Source organism: Zootermopsis nevadensis, unplaced genomic scaffold (genome assembly GCF_977971745.1).
Source record: "Zootermopsis nevadensis isolate Lab colony 2312 unplaced genomic scaffold, Znev_1.0 Znev_ptg000009l, whole genome shotgun sequence".
Lineage (NCBI taxonomy): Eukaryota > Metazoa > Arthropoda > Insecta > Blattodea > Termopsidae > Zootermopsis > Zootermopsis nevadensis.
In genome coordinates this window covers 7,470,278-7,491,125 of record NW_028259141.1, presented here as the reverse complement: position 1 = coordinate 7,491,125, position 20,848 = coordinate 7,470,278, and the positions used below count along the sequence as shown (strand labels likewise).

The 20,848-nt window shown below is 35.8% G+C and overlaps 1 protein-coding gene across 1 annotated transcript; it reads left to right on the top strand.

Moving 5' to 3' along the window:
* Nucleotides 1–785: 785 nt before the first annotated feature.
* Nucleotides 786–17,526, top strand: LOC110826865 (uncharacterized). The gene is made up of 2 exons (XM_022057931.2): nt 786–935; nt 2,247–17,526. Exons 1-2 carry the CDS (start codon nt 828–830, stop codon nt 17,103–17,105), a joined length of 14,967 nt encoding a protein of 4,988 aa, XP_021913623.2. The 5' UTR covers nt 786–827; the 3' UTR covers nt 17,106–17,526.
* The last annotated feature ends 3,322 nt before the right edge of the window (nt 17,527–20,848 follow it).

The following is a 20,848-nucleotide window of genomic DNA, read 5'->3' as shown; positions in this document are numbered from 1 at the left end:
AACAAAATTCTGGGATGGAATCTTAAAATAAATTGCAGCTGCTTCCTTCTTAGTTCCAATACTCACAATCATAATCATACTGACATTCAACACTATATAACTTGTGTAGTTGATAAATGTACTTCAAATAACTACGAAATAAACTACTAAGATCAGTTAATTATGTAGTTTAAATAAAAATGTGCTGTGAAGAACATGAATGATGTGCAGATAATACTGGGTGTGATAATCAGAGAAATCATGATCAATGCCAAAAGTTAAATGAAACATATGCATAAGTTATTAACTTCTCACATGAATTGTCATTTCAATACTTTTCTTGAAAACTAATGACTCAATACTATTTCTGTATTCTCTCTTTAAAAAATGTCTATTTCATTTACACTTTGCACATTTATAACACTCCAACAGTATGGGAAAAGAATACCACGTGCCGGAGCAGTGAAATGGAATTGCTTGGACATAAACGTCTGTCACTTCTGCCTACTATAATACTTCATTCACTGTGTTACAACCAATAAAACTAAAGCCTTGTGTATTTTATATATGTCATTAAAAGAACACAAAATTCAATAGAATTACTGTAGTAGCTGATTACAGAGAGAAAAATAACTGCAGCATTCTAACAATAAGACAAAGGTAGCATTACTTTTTTAATGTTTCATGAGGATAACATTTAGAAACTGCTAATCTAAAGTTATTGCTTAAAAAAGAGGGAAGGGGAAAAAGGGGGGCTGAGTTTAATTATCAGTGTTACCAGTAATCAGTCTACGCCAGTAGACGACTGTTATACAGACCTGAATTTGTGACAACAGCTCCTAACCTATATGAAAAGTTGGTGTGTATGTAGTAGATCCATGGGCCCTGCACTGCTTAACAACTATCACAGACACTTCAGGCTTGTGGTGTTATCACTACTGCTGTGTGGTAGCAATGTGAGTAGAAAATGTCAAATATTTCCATTTTATTCAATCACCACTTTGATATGACACAAGTCCAAATGTAGAAACATGCTGTTTCATATTTTTGATACTTTCAGGGTGTTAAACAGATACAGGTAGCCCTCGATTACGCCGGGGATGTGTTCCTGGACAAACCGGCGTAATCGGAATCGGTGTAAATTAGAACGATTTTATAATGTAAACAATAGGAAGTCAATGACATGGGTTCCCAGCACCCAAACATTGACGAGTAATATAATGACATTACATTTAAAGCTCTGAAATAACGTAAATAAAATAAAAGGAATTTAATAAATATGTTTTATACACTTACAATCGGCGATGGCGTGATGAAGCGGCGTTAGTTCTCTGACGAAGTCCCTGGTTGAGGATCGTCATGTTTTTTAAAGAAGGCACGTAGTGTGGACTGTCGTGATTTCTTCTTTCTTTCTTTCAAAATTTCAAAGTTTAAAGCGCCAGGAATTAAATTGCATAAGAGCAAACTCGCATACGCAAAAGTTTGCATTTCACAAACAGCTTTTATCGATTCATCGATCTCATTGGAGAAAATTCGCGTTAACGAAACATGCGTAATTGCAGAGATGACTGTATTATAATTTTTATTCAAAATCAACGATGTAAGAATTACGATTTAGTATAAGAAGCAGTACCAGAAACATTGTAAAACGTTATAAATAATAATATAATATATTTCTTTCACTTTCTGACTTTCTGGTTTCAAAATCGGCGTTATTCTGAATCGACGCAAATCAAGGGCTACCTGTAATATGAAATTGGAAGCTCTGTATCGAAGCATGCCACTGTGTATGGTATATATAATCAAAATTTATTTTTCATTAAATTAATAGGAGAACAGTGATATATTTCAACACTAATATGCCATGATTAGGATGTTTATCCAGTACAATGCAAATATTATACAAATTAATTCACAAGGATGCTAAATTATTAAGTTACCTTCCTAGAACAGATTCAGTAAAGACAAACAATAAGTATTCTATTATATAACCTCTGAAACATCAGCCAGTGTCCACGAGACTATATGTTGTAACATCCCAGAAGACAGCCACCTTTTGTTGAATTTACTTTTCCAACTTTTCCCAAAAGTAAGTCTGCAACTGGCATGTTTTCTGTTATCTGAAAAAACAAAATTGTATTACTAGTTATAAATGTGAAGTATCCTTGTATCCAAATCTAAACCCGTGCAAGGTCCTAAATTTGACAGTTCTAAACTTGACTTATGCCAAAACATAAAACTGAAGGATTCACGCATTATTTCTGCAGGCATCAACAAAAACTGAAAATGAAGTCCCCAGTTCTGTGGACATAAATATTGAGACTGTGCTGCAATCAGCTTCAGTACTCAGGTACAATTTGGCACAGGCCCTTGGCACCATTCTGCAGCACCAAGATACAGAACGACAGCTCACCTGGTGGCAGCTGGTTACAATCCGATGGCTACACAACAGTTTAACTTCAGGGGAAACAAACACGATGCAACTGCTCCCAGAAGCACAAAAGATCTTCCAATCTCAGACAGCATTGACACCAGAACAAGAGGTGTCAATACTTTCACACCTTCTTTCACAGAGTTCATGCATTACATTTCACTGGAACAAAAACACAGATATACTTAAGTCTTACAGCACTGGATTAATGCTGAAAGGCTTGCCAGAAAATCTCAAACAAATTGAGCCTTCTGAATTAGTTCACATTGTCAACCTCAGCAAGAAAACCTTCCTTGAAAGTATATTCAAGAAAATTCAACACGGCTACATCACCCTGACATCATCACTTCTGGTAGGTCTTTTAAACAACATTCATTTACATTGCTTACTTCCAGAAACTCACGAACTGCTTCGTAATGTTACAGGGGAATTGTTCCATATGCAAAACAAGTTAAATAGCCTTCTTCCAAAAATCACAGTAAAACCTCAAGGAAATCTCAGAAATTTCTTGTTGGAAACCCTGAATTTCTTAGTATCTGAGCAGTCTCCACTGCAATTTTCAGTTAAACTCCAGATATATAAGATCATTCCTTTTTTCACACCAGGAGTTTGTAAGAATATGAATCCCCAACTAGTTGAAATCAGCCACAAACATCATAAATTATTTCTTGCAATTAGAGATGATGAATTTCCATGTGATGTCATCAGTGCCAGAGATATTCTTATGTCTGCTATTAGCAGTGGTAAGTTAGATATAACAAAATATTCTGATAGGTTCATGCCAACATTTTATGGCAATGATCACCTTTCTATTCTTTTTGCTTTTCTTGCACAATTAAGTTTTTTATTGCCAAATGCACATCCAGCATCAGCTTACGTGCATACGCTTCTTAGTTATGTAAAAATGAAATACATCGTCTCAAATGGAGGTACCTTCGTACCGACTGTGCAACTAGATATTGCGATGCTTCTTAACTCTTTCAACACATTAGGCATTGATTTGTCAGAAACAAATGCAGAGATATATCATGCCTTTCAGAATGAAATACAATGGAAGAAAATCCTGTATAATTTCCCCTTTTATCGGTATAGCCAACCTCGTCCTTTACTTGTAGCCATGTTACATAAAATATTAGGTTCAAATGAAATCAAGCTGTGTCACAGAATAATTTTAAAATATTTCATAGTGAAGGTACAAAATCCTACACACCAATGTCAAAATCAGCAGATTTCTGAAGTTAATATATTTGTGAATCCAACCACACAAACTATATCACTCAAACCGCCCATTTTATCACAACCTGTAAATGTCCTCAATGGAACATTGTCTTTTGGTGAGGTAAAGCTCTCGGCAGAACCACAGATCATGAAAACAATTACAACTTCATTCTATGACAGTGATGGAACATTCACAAATGAAATAACAAACAAAGAGCACAAAGTGAAGATGGTCATTCCCTCACAAAATACTCTGAAACCAAAATTTTCTTTAATGCACCAATGCTCAACTAATGCCAATCTGGATACAGCCATCAAAGCTGAAATCAATGACATATTACTACATGCACAGAAAGTAAGAAATGGAATTTTAATTACTGATACATACTTAGTATGCACCAACATGAACAATGATAAAGTGTATATAATTGTTAATGATCAGACACACATGACTACAAGTTCTGATGTAACAACCATAACAAGCACGCCAATGCCAGCATCTGCTCAAGAACTTGAAAACTCACACAGCATTGACTCATGTATAAACTCCACAGATGCAACAGTTTGGGTTGATGTTCCATCTTTAATGAAAGCAGTGGATTCTGAAGTGACAGCAGCAGCACTGCAACTTGCCATAGAGAATCTCACCCCAGACATGATTCATGGCTTCGATGTTACACGTCATGATACTAAAGGCACGTTGCTTTATGAACTCTTATCCTTTATCATCATGAACAATAACATTAATCCAATTACTATGAATGTCATCACACATGTAAAGAATAATGTCCATATTGATGGCCCTGGGGCAGAACGTCCAATTTTAATTTGCGTTAATTACCCTTCAGAGGGAACAACATTACTGCCACTAGCGACTACAGAAACTAGTCCATTACTAGTACAAAGAACTCCAATAACATGCATTGACAACATCAGCAAAGAAAATGGCATAAAAGTCATCATGATCTGGATTCAACCTCTCTTAACTGCAATTGCGCCAAATGCACCTCAGCACTCCAAAAATATTATTACAGAATTCTTAAGTAGCTCAGATGTTTCCAGTATGCTAAAGGGCCTGAATCTGGAAGAATTTCATACAAGAGGGCAAATGCTTGAAGGTATATTAACTTTTTTGGCATCTCAAGTTAATTTCCAGAGTCCTAAAATAAAAGAGGCCATTCATATAATCCTTCCATACATACAAGTGGAAGGGTTTGGTGCACTGCATCCAGAGATTGATGTAATGTGTAGCACAAGCAAATTTCTTACACATTCAACAAAACCCTTTACATATAATCATCAGATTTCAAATATGTCACAAAATACTACTGCTGTATCACAGAGCACAACAGAAGAAATTACAGAAACAGACTCCTCAACAACACATGTGACAAGCACAACACAATGGATAATGGAATCAGAGAGTGTATCAGAAATCCAGACAAATGCAGCAACAACAGAATCAACATCCAGTAATAATTCACTCGCATCGTCTCAATTATTCAACGTTTTTCCCATGGGAAAGGAAACCAAGAATGTAATGTGTACAGAGCAACAGATAAGGGTTTATGTACCAAATATAAAATCCCTGCTGAAAGCAGTAGATGATAATGTTTCCCATCAATCCATTGCACTCATATCAAACTACTTTGAAAGTAAAGACATTGGCCAAATACTGCAAGGATTTCATACTGAAAATTATAAAACACAAGGTGTGATGTTAACACAATTGCTGTCATTTATAAAAATCCACTTAGTACATGACCAGTCACAAATTCTTACTGCAATTGATGAAATATTACCTCATATAAAATTTAATCGGTTAAACATCCTAAAACCTGAAATAGAAGAAGTCTGCATGGATTTAGTTACTGATAAAACAATCACACCAGCAACTACTTCAACAATGACACATGAACACATGAGGACACAACCTACAACACCCAATAATATATTGCAGGTGGCACATACAGCAGCGGCAATGCCTGTACTGCAAAACAGTAACTTAAAGTATCATGATGAAGATAACAATATACTTCAATGCCCTGATCATCAGATTAAAAGAAGCATATATAATGTAACAGCTCTCTTAGATGTTGTTGATAAGAGTGTTTCAAAAGATCACATCTCAACTGTAAGAAATTTTCTACAAGGAAAAGATATTATAAAACTGCTACAAGCACTGAATTTAGAACAAATAGAAACAAAGGCAGACATACTCACTGAATTAATTATTTCTGTGAAACTTACATATCCCATTCTTGAACAAAACCTAAGTATAGCTCTTGATGACATTCTAAATAACATACACTTTGATGACACAGGACTTCTGAAACCCAGTTTATTGTGGGTGTGTCAAGATACTGATGAAATCATCCCATCATCCACATACACAATTTTGAAAAATACTACAAAACATTCTGAAAGATATGCGACAGAAAATAAAATTAAACAAACAATACACACAACTGACATATCAGAAATCACATCATCAGCAAAAGCCACTTCTACAGATATGACAACACAAACTACAGAACCATATACATTACCAACTATTGTACAGCTTGTGTATGAAGAAAATGTTTCCAACACTATCATACACTGTGCTGACCAACACATGGCTGTATTTATACCAAATATAAGAAATCTCCTCCAGGCTGTTTACAACAGAGTTTCTGTAAAATCATTAAACTTGGTGACCACTTTCTTTGAAAGAAAGGATATTGTGCATATTCTGAAGGGTTTCTATGCAGAGGACTTTAAAACCGGAGCAGAACTACTCACCAACATGCTAACATTTGTGAAGCACACATACCTCAATCTTGCACCCACTATTCTTGACGCTTTCAATGAGGTTCTGTTACATATTAAATTCAAAGAACTTGGAGCTTTAAAACCAGATTTTATACTGGTATGTCAGGACACAGTCGGCATCACATCTAAAAATACTGAAATTCACACACCATCACTCTTTACTATAGAAACAGAACATACAAAAAATGAAAGGGCAATCCTGCAAACAACAGAGGAGAAAGTTGATGCAATATTATTTCCAACATCAACATCAAAAGACTTTCCTAGTATCACAATACAAACACATTTTACACAAAATCCACCAAAAACAATGACAACACAATTAGACTCCACAGACATATACTCTCCCTCTACAATTCTAACTCAACTGAGAGATCCCATAATTACAGAAACCATAACCACAAAACAAACTACATCTTCCCTTACCACAGAGATAACTGAGTCAGTTGCCTTGGCACAAGTACTTTCAAATTTCAGTGTTCATGATGAAAGGGAAATACACACTTTAAATTGCAGTAGTCAAGAAATCACTGTCAAAATACCAAATATAAAATCACTTTTGAATGCAGTTATAAACAGTGTGTCAATACAAAACATTCAACTTGTAATTAAATTTTTCCAACAACAAGATATATTACACATTCTTAAAGAGTTCAATTTTCAAGAAAATGTGACAAAAGCAGATATGCTCATTAATGTCATAACATTCGTAAATCACACATGTGAAAATTTAAAATCTGATGTCCACAATGTCCTTAAAAACATTATGTCACACATCACTTTTGATGGCCAGTTTGTAACACAAAATGACTACATAGAAATGTGCCAGGATATAAAATCAATGACTATATACTTGCCAACATTGGAACCTATGTCTACTGAAGAAACAAAAACAGCATATTCAGCTTCCACTCACAGTACCATAGAATCTACCATTACACAGGCATCAGAAGCATCTCTGTCTTCGACTGATCCCGCAGACTCTGTCACAACAGTATCAACTACATACAGTTCAGAGATTCCAATTCCTATTCTTTGTGTAGATAAACATGGAGGAACTAAAATTCTCTCATACAATATAGTAACATTATTTGACGCCCTGGACTCCAGTACACCCATTACAGAAAAGAATATTCTGTTTAGTTACCTCACACAACCTGGCACTTACAACATACTGGCTGGATTAAATGAATCATATCCAAACAATCACGACATACAGGACATCACATTCAATGCTCTTACCTTCACCACTTATGGCTCACTTTTAAAGGGAATTCTCCTATTCTTAAGAAACAGAGCTGATGTCCATCATCATGTTCTCACTGCTATTGATGTTATCCTGCCTCACATACAATCGGATGGACTGAGTGCACTTCACTTCAATGCAACAGCTGCTTGTTACACTTCAAACTTGCATGCTGTTGCTGAGTCAACCCCAGACTTAGGAAAATTGGGACAAGTAGGAAGTGCTAACAACACACGAATGACACACACCAATAACATTTATATACTAGAAGACTCATATTACACACAATATACAACAAAAGAGACAAGCACTGAACAACTATTCACTGAAGCTAGCACTCCATCAACACATCTCATAACTGAAGTATTCCCTCTACCCACAGCCTCCACTATAAACATAATGGAAACTCTTACAAACGCTTCCATCCACTGTGCTGACCAACAGGTAGCTGTGGCCATACCCAATATTAAAACTCTCTTGAAGGCAGTGAAAGGAACAGTATCTCAACAATCACTACGCACAGTAATAAGTTTCTTTGAAAGGCATGATATATCATACATACTTAAGGGGTTCTATGCTGATGAATTCAAGACAAGAGGAGTCTTGCTCAACAAGATGTTAACATTTGTGAAATTCACATACCAACATCTTCATCCTTCTGTTATTGATGCCTTCAATGATATTATCTCACAAACTCATTATGATGGTTTTGGATCACTGAAACCAGACTTAATAATAGTATGTCAAGACAGTGAAGTTCCACAGCACATTATATCATTACCAGAAACAACAAAATTGGCACGTACTCCAAAAGAAGGAATTACAGAATCAACTGAGATCACAATTCATGAAACAAAGTTCACACAACCTGAAGCTCCTACTACTGTAAATAGAGCTCCTGCAAGAGAACCACAAGATGCTGATGTGACTACATCATGGCAAACACCTGAAACACATGCAGAAACAGAGACAACAGAGTCACTTACACGACCAGAACTACATAACATCCAATTTAGCAGAAAACAGAAAGATAATATAATATTCTGTACTGAACAGAAGGCAGTATCAATACCAAATATTACAACTCTATTACAAGCAGTTGATGCAGCGGTCTCACAGGAACACGTGAATATTGTGCTCAGTTTCTTCTCAAGAAAGGATATAGTACATGTAGTTAAGGGATTCAATGCAGAAGACTTCACAACTAGAGGGGAACTACTCACAAATCTTATCAGATTTGTTGAAAAGAAATATTCAAAACTTGAAGACAGTCATCTTTATGCATTCAACCAGATCATCTCCCACATCAGCTCTGATGGTGATGAAACTGTGAAACCTGATTTCATAAAGGTTTGTGAGGATGTCAACACATTAACAGAAAACAATTCTGTGGTGTTTGACAGTACAGAACATGAACTACTGAAAACTGCAGAGAACTCAGACACCACCAGTTTGTCCACAATTGTAGGTAATGGGTTTTCTGTACCTTCCAAACACATATCTGAAAGCAGTATTACTGCAAACAAACCTAATAATATGCATACAGAAGAAATAATCTCTCCTCTATTTTCTGATCTAACCACTCCAACATACACTGGAGCTATTAAAACTTCATTACCAATTAAACCAACATCAAAAACAACAGCAGAATCTACTGATTTTACTGAAACAACTCAAATGGCTGCCCAAACAAATAAATCAGCAGCAGAGACTACAGAAACAACAGAGTCTTACTTATTTGTTAGTACATTACCCAACACATCAGAGGACAAATTACACTTACAGAATGAAACATACCAATATTTGGTTGCAAACAACATAAACTTAACTGTACATTCTGATGCTTTTGAAGTACAAAATATTACTGGTGTTGAAGCTGATATGCCTGTTACACTTCCTAATGAAGAAACATCTGAGACAGAAGAGCCAACAGAGGCAGAAATCATAGTGCCTGAAGAATGCCTAGATGAAGAAAGCACACAGATGCTTGCTATTGATATGCCATCTCTAATGCAAGCTTTAGATTCAAGCACTTCTGAAAAATTGAAAGAGACTATTATTCAAACCATAGATACAGCTGAGATACAAAACGAACTGAAAATACTTGACTGGGATAAATACCATTCAAAGGGAGCATTTTTAAAAGATATCTTATTATATCTCATTTCAAACAGTAATAAAACATGGCATATCAAAGACACCATGGCTGAAGTATTACTCCATGTAAAAATTAATGGCAGTGGTGCCAGTTTACCAGTCTTCAAATTTATCTGTGTTTCGATTGATCAGTTTCCCACTGAAAGTCCAATCCCAACTGTGGAGCCAGTTATAAAAATACACACTCTGGAACAGTGTGCACAAAATATACTCTCCAATGCAACAACAATACTAAGTATCTCATCAATTCTGAAAGCTGTACAGCCTGCAGTCCCTCGCTTGGCTAAAGCTGTTGTTACTGCACTTTTCCACAGAGATGAGTTTTCCAGTCTGTTAATCGACTTCAACATAAAAGAATATAAAACCAATGGACAATTACTTAAAGCTTTATTATCTCATCTACGTACAAAAATGACACTTGAAGCCAATGTTCTGGAAAGTATTCAAACTATGCTTAATTTCATTAGCTTTGACGGCCTTGGTGCTTTGTCTCCAGACATGAAAGTTGTGTGTGATGATGTATCAGCTGCCTCATTCACAGAAAAAACAATTCCTGAATCAGATATCACTACAAGCAAAATATCTAAAATACCAGAAAACACCAAATTCCATACTGTAAATGACGAATTTTATAAAAAACCAGAAGAACCTGAAAATGAGAAGATTGAAATCACCAATAAATGTTTTGACAATGGGACAATGCAAATTCTTACTGTTGATGTGTCCCCGCTAGTGCACATTATTGACAGACCAATTACAACACTTCTTCAAATTAAAGATGTTCTTAGAGAACCTAGCACACAAGAGAAACTGAAAATATTTAATTGGGATGCTTACCATGACACAAAAGGAAAACTGCTCAAAGATATCATAAACTTCTTAATAAACACAGTATCCTACAAGCAACAAGAGTACTCGTTACTTGATACAGTTATTCCTTTTATTAATATGAATTATAAAGGTGCAAAAGCACCAGCCTTCATATTCTCATGCACCACAGAAGAACCGACAGAAAATGACACAATTAAAAATGAGATCAAGTTAGAAGAAATTACAGGAGGGCCTGCCATTGTTAAGCCTTCACGTGGACAATGCAACAATAAGGCAACACCCATACTTGTAGTAAATATTCACACTCTATTTACTACCTTGAAACCAACCACACCCCACTTGCCTAAAGCAATAGTCACTGCATACGTCACTAAACCCTGCTTTTACAAAAAAATCTCAAACTTCAGCCTGGCCAACTTCAAAACCCGTGGGGAGCAGCTTCAAGAGTTGTTGGTCTATCTAGTAACTGAAGTTTCTGGGGACACCACATTAATGAAAGCGATCGACAAACTTCTACAGAATGTGCGATTGGATGGACCTGGAAAACTTCCAACTTCTATAAAGGTTGTTTGCAATACCACACTCAATAAACTAACAGGAATCCCACTGCCAAAAGTAAAGGACATAATCATAACAGAGCCACCAACCATCGAGCAAACACGACCCACCTCAGTTTTAACGCTGTGTATACAATCATTGTCAGGTACTACCTACGAGATTGATTTCCTAACCACATTCTCGGCTTTAAAACCGAATGCACCACAGGTTTCTCTAACTAAGATTGTGTCATTTCTTACAAAACCAAACTCCTATACAGTGCTAAAAAATTTTAATGTAACAGTTCACAAAACACGTGGAGACCTCCTAGCTTCATTTCTCCTATTCCTTGAAAAGAAACTTGATTATCAACAAGATATGATAAAGGCAATTAGAGAAATATTGCCCTTTGTTATTTATGATGGTCCTGGCAGCTTGTCTCCAAATATGGTGCCTAATTGTACACTTCCTGATACAAAAAAAGTTATACTGGACAAACCACATCCAATTATAAAATCACATATTCTACCACAAGGTCCAAAACTGATTGATATGCAAGGAAATGAATGCATGTCCCTTAGTCCTGACTCTTCTTATATTCAAGGCACAACTACATACAAAGTAGATGTACCATCATTAACAAAACTTCTGAATGGCACAGCAGTTGAGGCTATGGCAAAGCTGTTTGTTTCTGAATATTTACAAAATTATCTTCATATTTTAAACCTAAAGGAGTACTCCTCACGGGCAGAACTACTGAAAGGAATGCTATCTACATTAGAAAACTACCCACACTTGGACAATAAGAAGTTACTGCTTGTTAAGAAAATGAAATCACATATTCAATCTGAAGGTGAAGGGGCACTTCCTCCACTTATTTCAGCATTATGCACAAAAGGTTTGGCAAAATCCAATCCACAATATATCATGTATGAAACAAATGAGACATGTTTCATGCCAAGACAATATTCCAAAAGGGGAATGCCATATGAATTACAAACTGAATCACTTCTGCAGACAATCAAACCAGAGGCACCAAAGAAAATGGCACACAGTGTCATTTCATTCCTCAAACAGGTCAATGTTCAAATGTACTTACAGGGTTTCAACATACTTGTGCACAAAACACAAGGAGAGATGATGAGAGATCTCCTCTTATTCTTGGCCATGAAGCCAGAAATAAAACTAGAATATAAAAAAGCCATGAGCGCTGTAATACCTTATATACATAAAGATGGTCCTGGAGCTCTTGCTTCTGTGATAATCACAACATGTCCCAAATCTCAGGACGAGGAAGTCACTAACAAAATACCAGTAATTAGTATGGAAGAAACTACAGAAAATATTTCTACACAAAATACAACCATATTGGATACTTGTGCTTCCAGTTCTAGTGCCATCATTACAACCAAGTTTGACGCTTCTATCTTTCAAGCTCTAGATAACAGCTCACCTAACACAACAGTGGCCATAATATCAAACTACCTCAACAGGGAAGATACCATGCCAATAAAATTACACAAATTTTACATTAAAAAGTATAAAACAAAAGGTGATCTGTTACAAGCATTACTAGCTTTTATCTGGACAGACGAAGATAGCCACAAAGATATTAAAGACGCTGCAAAAACTTTGTTACCGCATGTCATATTCCATGGACCAGCACAACAGTCTCCAAATCTGAAAACACATTGCTATATTCCTGAAGGTTCCCTTGAGCCCACTACAGGTTCTGACAGCTTACATCCTTCAACACTAGTATACCCTAGTGACAAAACGTGTGTAACCAACGTTACACATACTCCTGGAATAATCATTTATAGAATAGATATACCATCACTTTTCAAAGCTCTGAAACCTGACATTCAACGTGAATTCTACCTTTCAGTAGCAGTGTTTCTCAACAAACCATATGCATATAAGTACATACATGGAATAAATATGGAGAAGTATAACACACAAGGAGAACTTCTACGAGCTATATTAACTGTCCTGAGATTTACACAAAGACAACTGGAAAGGAATGTAAAAAAAACCCTTAATAATATGCTTTATTCCATTCATATGTATGGTGCACGTAAACTTCCGATTGAGAAACAAACTGAATGCAGTGCTCTTTTAATGGAAGACAAACTGCACACAATAGATCTCAAGGAACTATTAAAAACCATTGCACACCATAAACTTAGAACTGAAATCAGTGAAGCCCTGAATGTCATTACCGAATTTACAACTTCTTCCAGATTCAATTTAACAGAATATCTTCCATGGCTGGATTCTGAGCAACCTATTACCCAAGGTGAGCTATTAAAACTTATCTTACTACAAATTTTGGACAAAAATCCTAGTATAAGACAACATGCAATACTATTATTGCCATATATACAAGAAGAAGAAGGTGTTGGTAAGAAAGTAGTTAAAATTGGCACAGAACAGAAAGCAAAACCTTCATTTGCATATGAGACTGATTTCTTACAGCTTTTGCATGTTTTAAAACCAGAAGCTCCTAAGAAGTCAGTTGCAGCAATATCCAACCTGTTTGGTAAACAGGATATGTATAAAAATTTGGAAGGTTTTAATCTTGACACATATCAGACTCAAGGAGAACTTCTTGTAGGAATCCTTACACACCTTAAAGGTATATATGATGAAAACACTGAACTTGGAAGAAACATTTTACAGTTGATTCCTTTTGTTAACCATGAAAATACTGGTTCTCTACCTCCTATTATCAAGAAGATCTACATTACAACAAATGCATCTGTGAATGTTTTTATACTAGACCTTGGCACTTTATATAAAGTAATTCCAAGGAACAACTTAACCAAGGAAGGGAAACAGGCATTGGACACGATATTTAAGTATCTGTCCAGAAATGAAACTGATTACCTTGAGTTACTGCAAAGTATCAGTTCACAGCTTTCTCCTAAGATACAACTGAAGCTAATCTTAAATAAACTGAAGGAGGTTGCTGATAGTTCTTTAGAGAGTTATATAGATATTTTACTTGTTTATCTGGAAGAACAACTAGCACATGATTCCTATCAAGATGCTGAACATATACCAGAAATGGACTGGATTGCGGTTCTGCAAGCTATACCTCATGTAGGGGTACCTGTTGAAATAATAACCGGTAAGAAAGATCTGTACAGATTTCTTTTATCAGAGACCTTTAAGAATGCTGTTCATAACTTCCATATCAGCCTAAGTCTCAATAGAGCAAAGTTCCTGAAGGTACTGTTGGCGTACCTGCGTAGCAAGTCAGAAGTTACGAGAACAGAAGCAATAAAGAATGCAATTGCATATGTATACATGTTTATAAAAGACGAGGGAGCCGGACTCATGTCAGTACAAGATGACATCTTATTACCAGAACAGTGGGAGGAAGCTAGAAATGCACAAAATCACATAAAGGAACTTCTCTATCAAGTCCTTGATCTGACACAACAGGAAGGTGCATCTGAAATCTTACAGACACTACAGAGTCTGTTTGATTCAACAAAACTACATTTAGAAACTACATATATAGGTTATAATGTCATTGAAGAATTCCCACCAAAGGACAGATTGATCATTATACTGCGGAGAATATATCACAACTTTATAATGTTCTTGGATCAAGACACCATTTCTGCCATTGACATGGTTTTCATTAGCCTCGGTGAAACAAAAGAACACACACCCCAACTTCTCCATTTCCTACCAATTAATTTGGAGGAACTGCTGAAGACAGTTCTAGGGCCAGACATTCCAATATTAGTGTCTGAAGCTGCAGAAACAATAAGGTCATACGTGAATCTTAAAACTGTTCCACTGGGAAAAGCTTTCCAAGATACAGTGCCTAGCATCCTAAATCTCAATCCTTCCAACAGACTGGCTGTTGTGTTGAGAATTCTCTGGAGAACTTACTCAAGGCATCATGACAGTAAACTTCTTGATGCAATCAAAGCTGTGTATGAACACATACAGCCTCAGAAACGTGGAACTGAAATACAAAGTAAAGACCATCACATGGCAATTATAACCGCTCTCACTAGCTTAGTTCAAACAAACGCACCATCAAACGTTCAGGATGCTAAACAGGTAGTGATTGACCATCTTGCTGCTGAGCAAAATGTGTATGACAAAGCTCTTGCCAGTCTAGTTACTAAAAATCTCTCTTCAAAAGCATTAGTAGCCCGTGCACTTAGAAGGTTTCGAGAACATCAATATCAAATGAAACCTAAACTGTGGATATCCGTTTCAACAATTTTTGAGTACTTTAATGTCTCTGAACATGATTCTACAGAAGACGAGACTGACGACAGCTTCGATTTAGTGGATGAATTTAAATACCTCACCGATGAAGCTGGCAGTGAAGTGGCTCCTGCCAAGAGGATATTAATGAAATTCATGACTGACAGAAAAGAAGAAATGTTGAAGATATTCCATGGCCAGAGAGTTCTTTCGCAGTTTGCTCCAAAGGAAAAGATGGCAATTCTTCTAAGGAGATTATTACATATATATGGAGAAAATCTAGAACCTGAAATAGCAGATGCAGCTGCAAACATTCTGAACCATCTTAAGGCTTCCATTGCAACAGAGGAAGATGAAGGCAAGATTGATATATTCCAATTATTAGATGCAGTTATTGATCAGTCTTCTCCAGATCATGTTATTGCAGCCAAAAATTTGGTAAAGACCACACTGCTACAAAATCCATCCATGATCCCACACATATTTAATGGAATTGTTATCCAAGAAGATTTCAATCAACACAGGCAAATTACGATTATTCTACAACGCATATACAGGAAGTTCAAGCTGGAACTAAACAAAGAGATGATGCAATCATTAATAATACTATTTGATCATCTTGAAATCCCACGTGACACATCTGCCGAGGATCAGTTTGTAGGAAATGTTACCATTGAGCTCATATTCCAAAAAGTATTCCCTAAAGAAAAAATACCTGATGAAGTAGCAGAAGCACTGAGGACAGTTCTTGAATTGTTCAGTTCAGAAAAGATAGATGTTAAGCAAATATTGCACGGTGTACATCTGTGGAAGTTACCAACAGAAACACAGGTGTCACTTATCTTATACCGTCTCAAAAAGAATGCAGATTTGGACCATGCGGGTAAAGAAGCAGTGAACACACTTCTCAAAAGTTTAGATGCTGACATGAGTGAGCTTACAACAGAGGATGTTGATAAATCCTACACTGCTGAGAAGTTGTTCAATGAAGCCCTTGCAAATAAGCACTTACCAGCTGAGGTTCAGGAAGCAAAGGGAATAATTATTCACTTCCTGTTGTCAGGATCATACAAAGTGAAGGATGTCTATCGCGGAACAGATTTTTCAACCATTGCATCCGCTACAGAACGTCTAGTGATTATCCTCAAGAATATGTATTTGAAAAGAGAAATTCTTGGCACTAAGATGACTGAAGCGCTTCAAATAATGTCTGGTTTTCTTCATGTTAACCTTGGAGACCAGGAAATTGACCCACACACATTTGATTTTGGAGGGGTCTTTAACAGAGCAGTTCCAGCTATAGCTCCCCAGAGCGTGAAACGTGCAAAGAACTTGTTACTCAGAGCCATAAAGAAACGGCCAGTTACTTTTAAAAGGATACTTGGTCACATCAGTGTTGAAAAATATCAAAATGACAATGAGACTGTTTATAAAATTTTGAAAGCTATTGCAGAATATAAGCACCATTTATCTGTCAGATTAAGAATGGCTACTGAGATGATTCTTAAATTCCTAAGAGGTGTGCCCATTGACGGTAAGCACCAATCAGTGTTGAGAGAAAATGAAAGTTCTGGTGAAAATGAAACAGGAAGCGATACTGTTGGTTCAAGCATGTTTGGAGATGAAACACTACCAAAAATTAACAAAAAAGGGTGAAAGAATAAAAAGATGGAACTGAATTATGTATTGCCCTATAAAAATAATCTCATAACACATCTCAAATGCAATCAGTCCACTTCCAATTAACAATACCACCATTCAATGCTTAAAATTGAAATTAGTACTAAGCTTCATGTAACATTAGAGTTTCTTACAACACTAAATAAAATGCAAAAGATACTAGTATATATCAAACAGCCGAGCTTTCACACTGTAATAGGTTCGTCTAATATTAATTCAAGCACTGCTTACCTTTATTTTGTATACTTCAAGCAGTCCTACCAGACTCAAAAGACTGCATGAAATGTAGTTTTATGTGCTTAATACACCATGTTTCTATCTTAAATAGTCTTCTGCATTTGTTGTTGTTGATGTATCTAACTTGTTAAGTGTGTCAATACATTTCACAGAAAAAGCAGACTTGTGAATTACTGTATGTACCAACAGCATTCATAAATTCCAAACACCTAGTAACCACTATCCTATTTACATGTATTCAGAAAATTAAACAGGTCACTTGTTTGCATAGTGCTTTCAGTTTCCTCTAACACAGAAACTTTCTTTCCAAAGATTAAATGAACAAGAAATAATCTCTAGTATACACACCTTCAGAATGAATCCTTTGTAATTAAACATCTCTTAGCTGAAAAACACAAGTCTTGTAGCTACATACTCTAAGGTCCAAGTTTCACAATTGCAATTTTAAAATCATTTATCACGAGGCCAAATTTCTGGACCTGCAAAAATACCACATGGATATAAATTTAATGTAAATGTTTTTGTTGCACATTCTTAACTATATTAATCCACAGGCTGACAAACAACATTGTAATTACTATGGCCCTCAAGATACCAGCTAAATGTTTGCAGTGCAATGGCCACACTGACATCCACCCATTTTACATGCTCTTTTTAAAGCAGAACACTGTTCTCAGAGTGACAAGATGGTTCATCAGTTTTATTAATTTTCTGTATCACATCTAAAATTAAATATCTGAAAAATGTAGTCAGAACTCAGTTGACTTTTCATTCAGCTGCTACTTCTCTTTCCTACTAAGCAAAAGGTAAATATTTCCTATTCACAACATGAAATGGGAATATCATAAGGTTAAATAACCAATATAATAAATGCACTTAACTATGACATAATCCACTGACCAAACATACCTGATATTAATACAATATACAGATGAAAATTTATATTGATGCATTTTGCTGAATTTTGTGAAGACTTCCCAATTTTGTTTCAAACCAGACAAAAATAAGGGTGTTTTATGTCAAGACCTACAGGCTTCTCTGCATGTGTAAGTGACCCGGGAACTCTGTTGGGGAATCCCCAGCAAGACGTAAGACATATTGCTTATGAATGAATTCCTTCAATCCCATCTAGCAATCTGGAACAAATCATAGCACAATACACCACATACAAAAAATACCCATAAACATAATAAAGTTACAGAAATATACCCAATTAATAAAGCACAATACAACAGAACTAATCACATCCTTTTACTATTAATAGTTCCTTGCTAATCATGCAATATATTTGTTTGTTTATTTGTCATCAGTCTTTCAACTGGTTTGATGTGGTCCTCCATTTAAATACCTAAAATTATGCTATGCTCAAAGTATACTTGGTAGCAAATTAATGTACCAAACAAATTTCCATACACATATATTCTACAAGCTTATTTTAAAATGAGTATCAATTACATACCATTGTTAGTAAATATCCACATAATATGCACATATATATTAATTATCCCATGAGAAGGCCAATGAGATTCAGAACACATAAATAATTTTGACAGTTACAGGTATCACTCTAAGTACAGAGTGGGTGGGAAGTAAGTAGGCATTGAGATGGTTATAACCTCTATATTTCCAATGCAATAGCGATTATTTAATGCCTATTTACTTCCCACCCAGATCCTGGAACCTGGCTAATAGCATACTTCAGTTGTACAGAACCACTAAAATACAGTCATTAGAATTTGTAGAAAGAATAGTTAACTCATTAATAACTACAGGTACTTTCAGGTTAAGCAACATTGACTGTGGCCCAAATAGGATGAGTGACAACCTAACTCTACCTACTTCTCTCCTTTGAGCTACCAATGTGGATTTTCTGCAAACACTTTGTCACTCAACATATAAGTCCCTGTTGGTTAAGAACCTCCAAAATGTTAAAAATTCACTTCATACTGACATAGCTGATCACCCAAGAAGACTTCACTAAAAAGACAAATCAGTTTTTGTTGAAACAGAACTTTTATTAAACTGAATTTTATTACATAATTACATTCTTAAAAGATAAGAAAAAGGGGAACATTCCACATTAATCAATTAAAAATGTTGTTCTCTTGGAGCCTGTTTTATCATACATAAAATAAAAATTACATATGCTACATCAGTTTGATGCTTAATGTGTAGGGCATGTTTGCCATCACAGAAGATTTTGACTTCAGTCACTCTGCAGTGAAGTACAGTTAATTAAAGTCTTATAGATATTACACTAACAAGGTAATAAAACTCTATAAACATAAAATTATTAAAGGAAATAAAAGTACATGGCTTGGTAAACAAATTTAAAGAATAATACACCAGTTGCCAGAGTACAGGCATACAGAAAGGGGGCATGAAATGGATTGTCGTAAAACAGCTGACAATGGAAAAGAGAAAAAAAAAAGCAGTCAGGTAGAAAGCACAAAATGTCCATTTTTATCTGTTTATACCCTTATAAGTGCTCTCTCCTCTTTATTCAAAATATGAATAAGAAAAAATGCATCAATAGGTTAAATATCATATAGTTGATTTTTTTCATGCAATAGAAAATGTGCAATTGATCATTACCTTATATACTTAAAATATATGCCACAGGTGATAACTCAAGAAAGCCTGGTTTTTTTGTGCACAAAAACATCAGCCAAATCTCTGAGCAATGACATAGCTTGAACTGCCACTTCCAGAAGAAAAGTTTCTTAAAAACAGAGGCATTTTTTATATTTTATATAAACAGTGTTACAAAATAAGTACATTCCTTCCAGGTGAATACTGTGGATTACATTCAGAATCCAAAGTCCTTTGCACTTTTGCCAAGACTCTTTGTTATAGACATAAGTGGTCACAAAATTTGATCCATTTGACAAAATTGGCATGTATGCAGGATCAGGATGATGCCCGAGTCATATCCACATTTGCACCGTCCTCTTACAGTGCTGCATCATTAGGCAGGGATGTGTCTCATGAGATGCTGACATATTATATGATATAGTAGAGCTCACAAACAGTATGCTAGTACACTCTAATATGGAAATGTTGTTAATCAGACACAGCAAACTGAACATGGCAGATCAGGAACCTTTCACATTTGCAGACTACTATTCAAAGACCGTGTAAATGGAATGGGATTTCCCATTCAGTGACTTCTGCATGAATACCTAATGCAGAGTGTGATGCAGGCATCTCCCAAAGTCTTGGCCATGCTTGCCAGACTGAGAACAGGCAGTAACAAATGAGGGGCCAGGGTCTTGGCTGGCCCTCTGATACCCCTAACAGACCTCTGACCTTAAAAAGTCAAGGAATCTAGCGAGCCAAAGCTAGGAACTTGTATATACTTGAAACAAAATGGAGCATAAAACCAAAAACATTAACACCACTGGAATTAATTTCAGAAAGGTTTATATACCAAAGAGGTAAAATCAGGCAGCTACTCTAAATTAGCTCAATGAACAACTTTC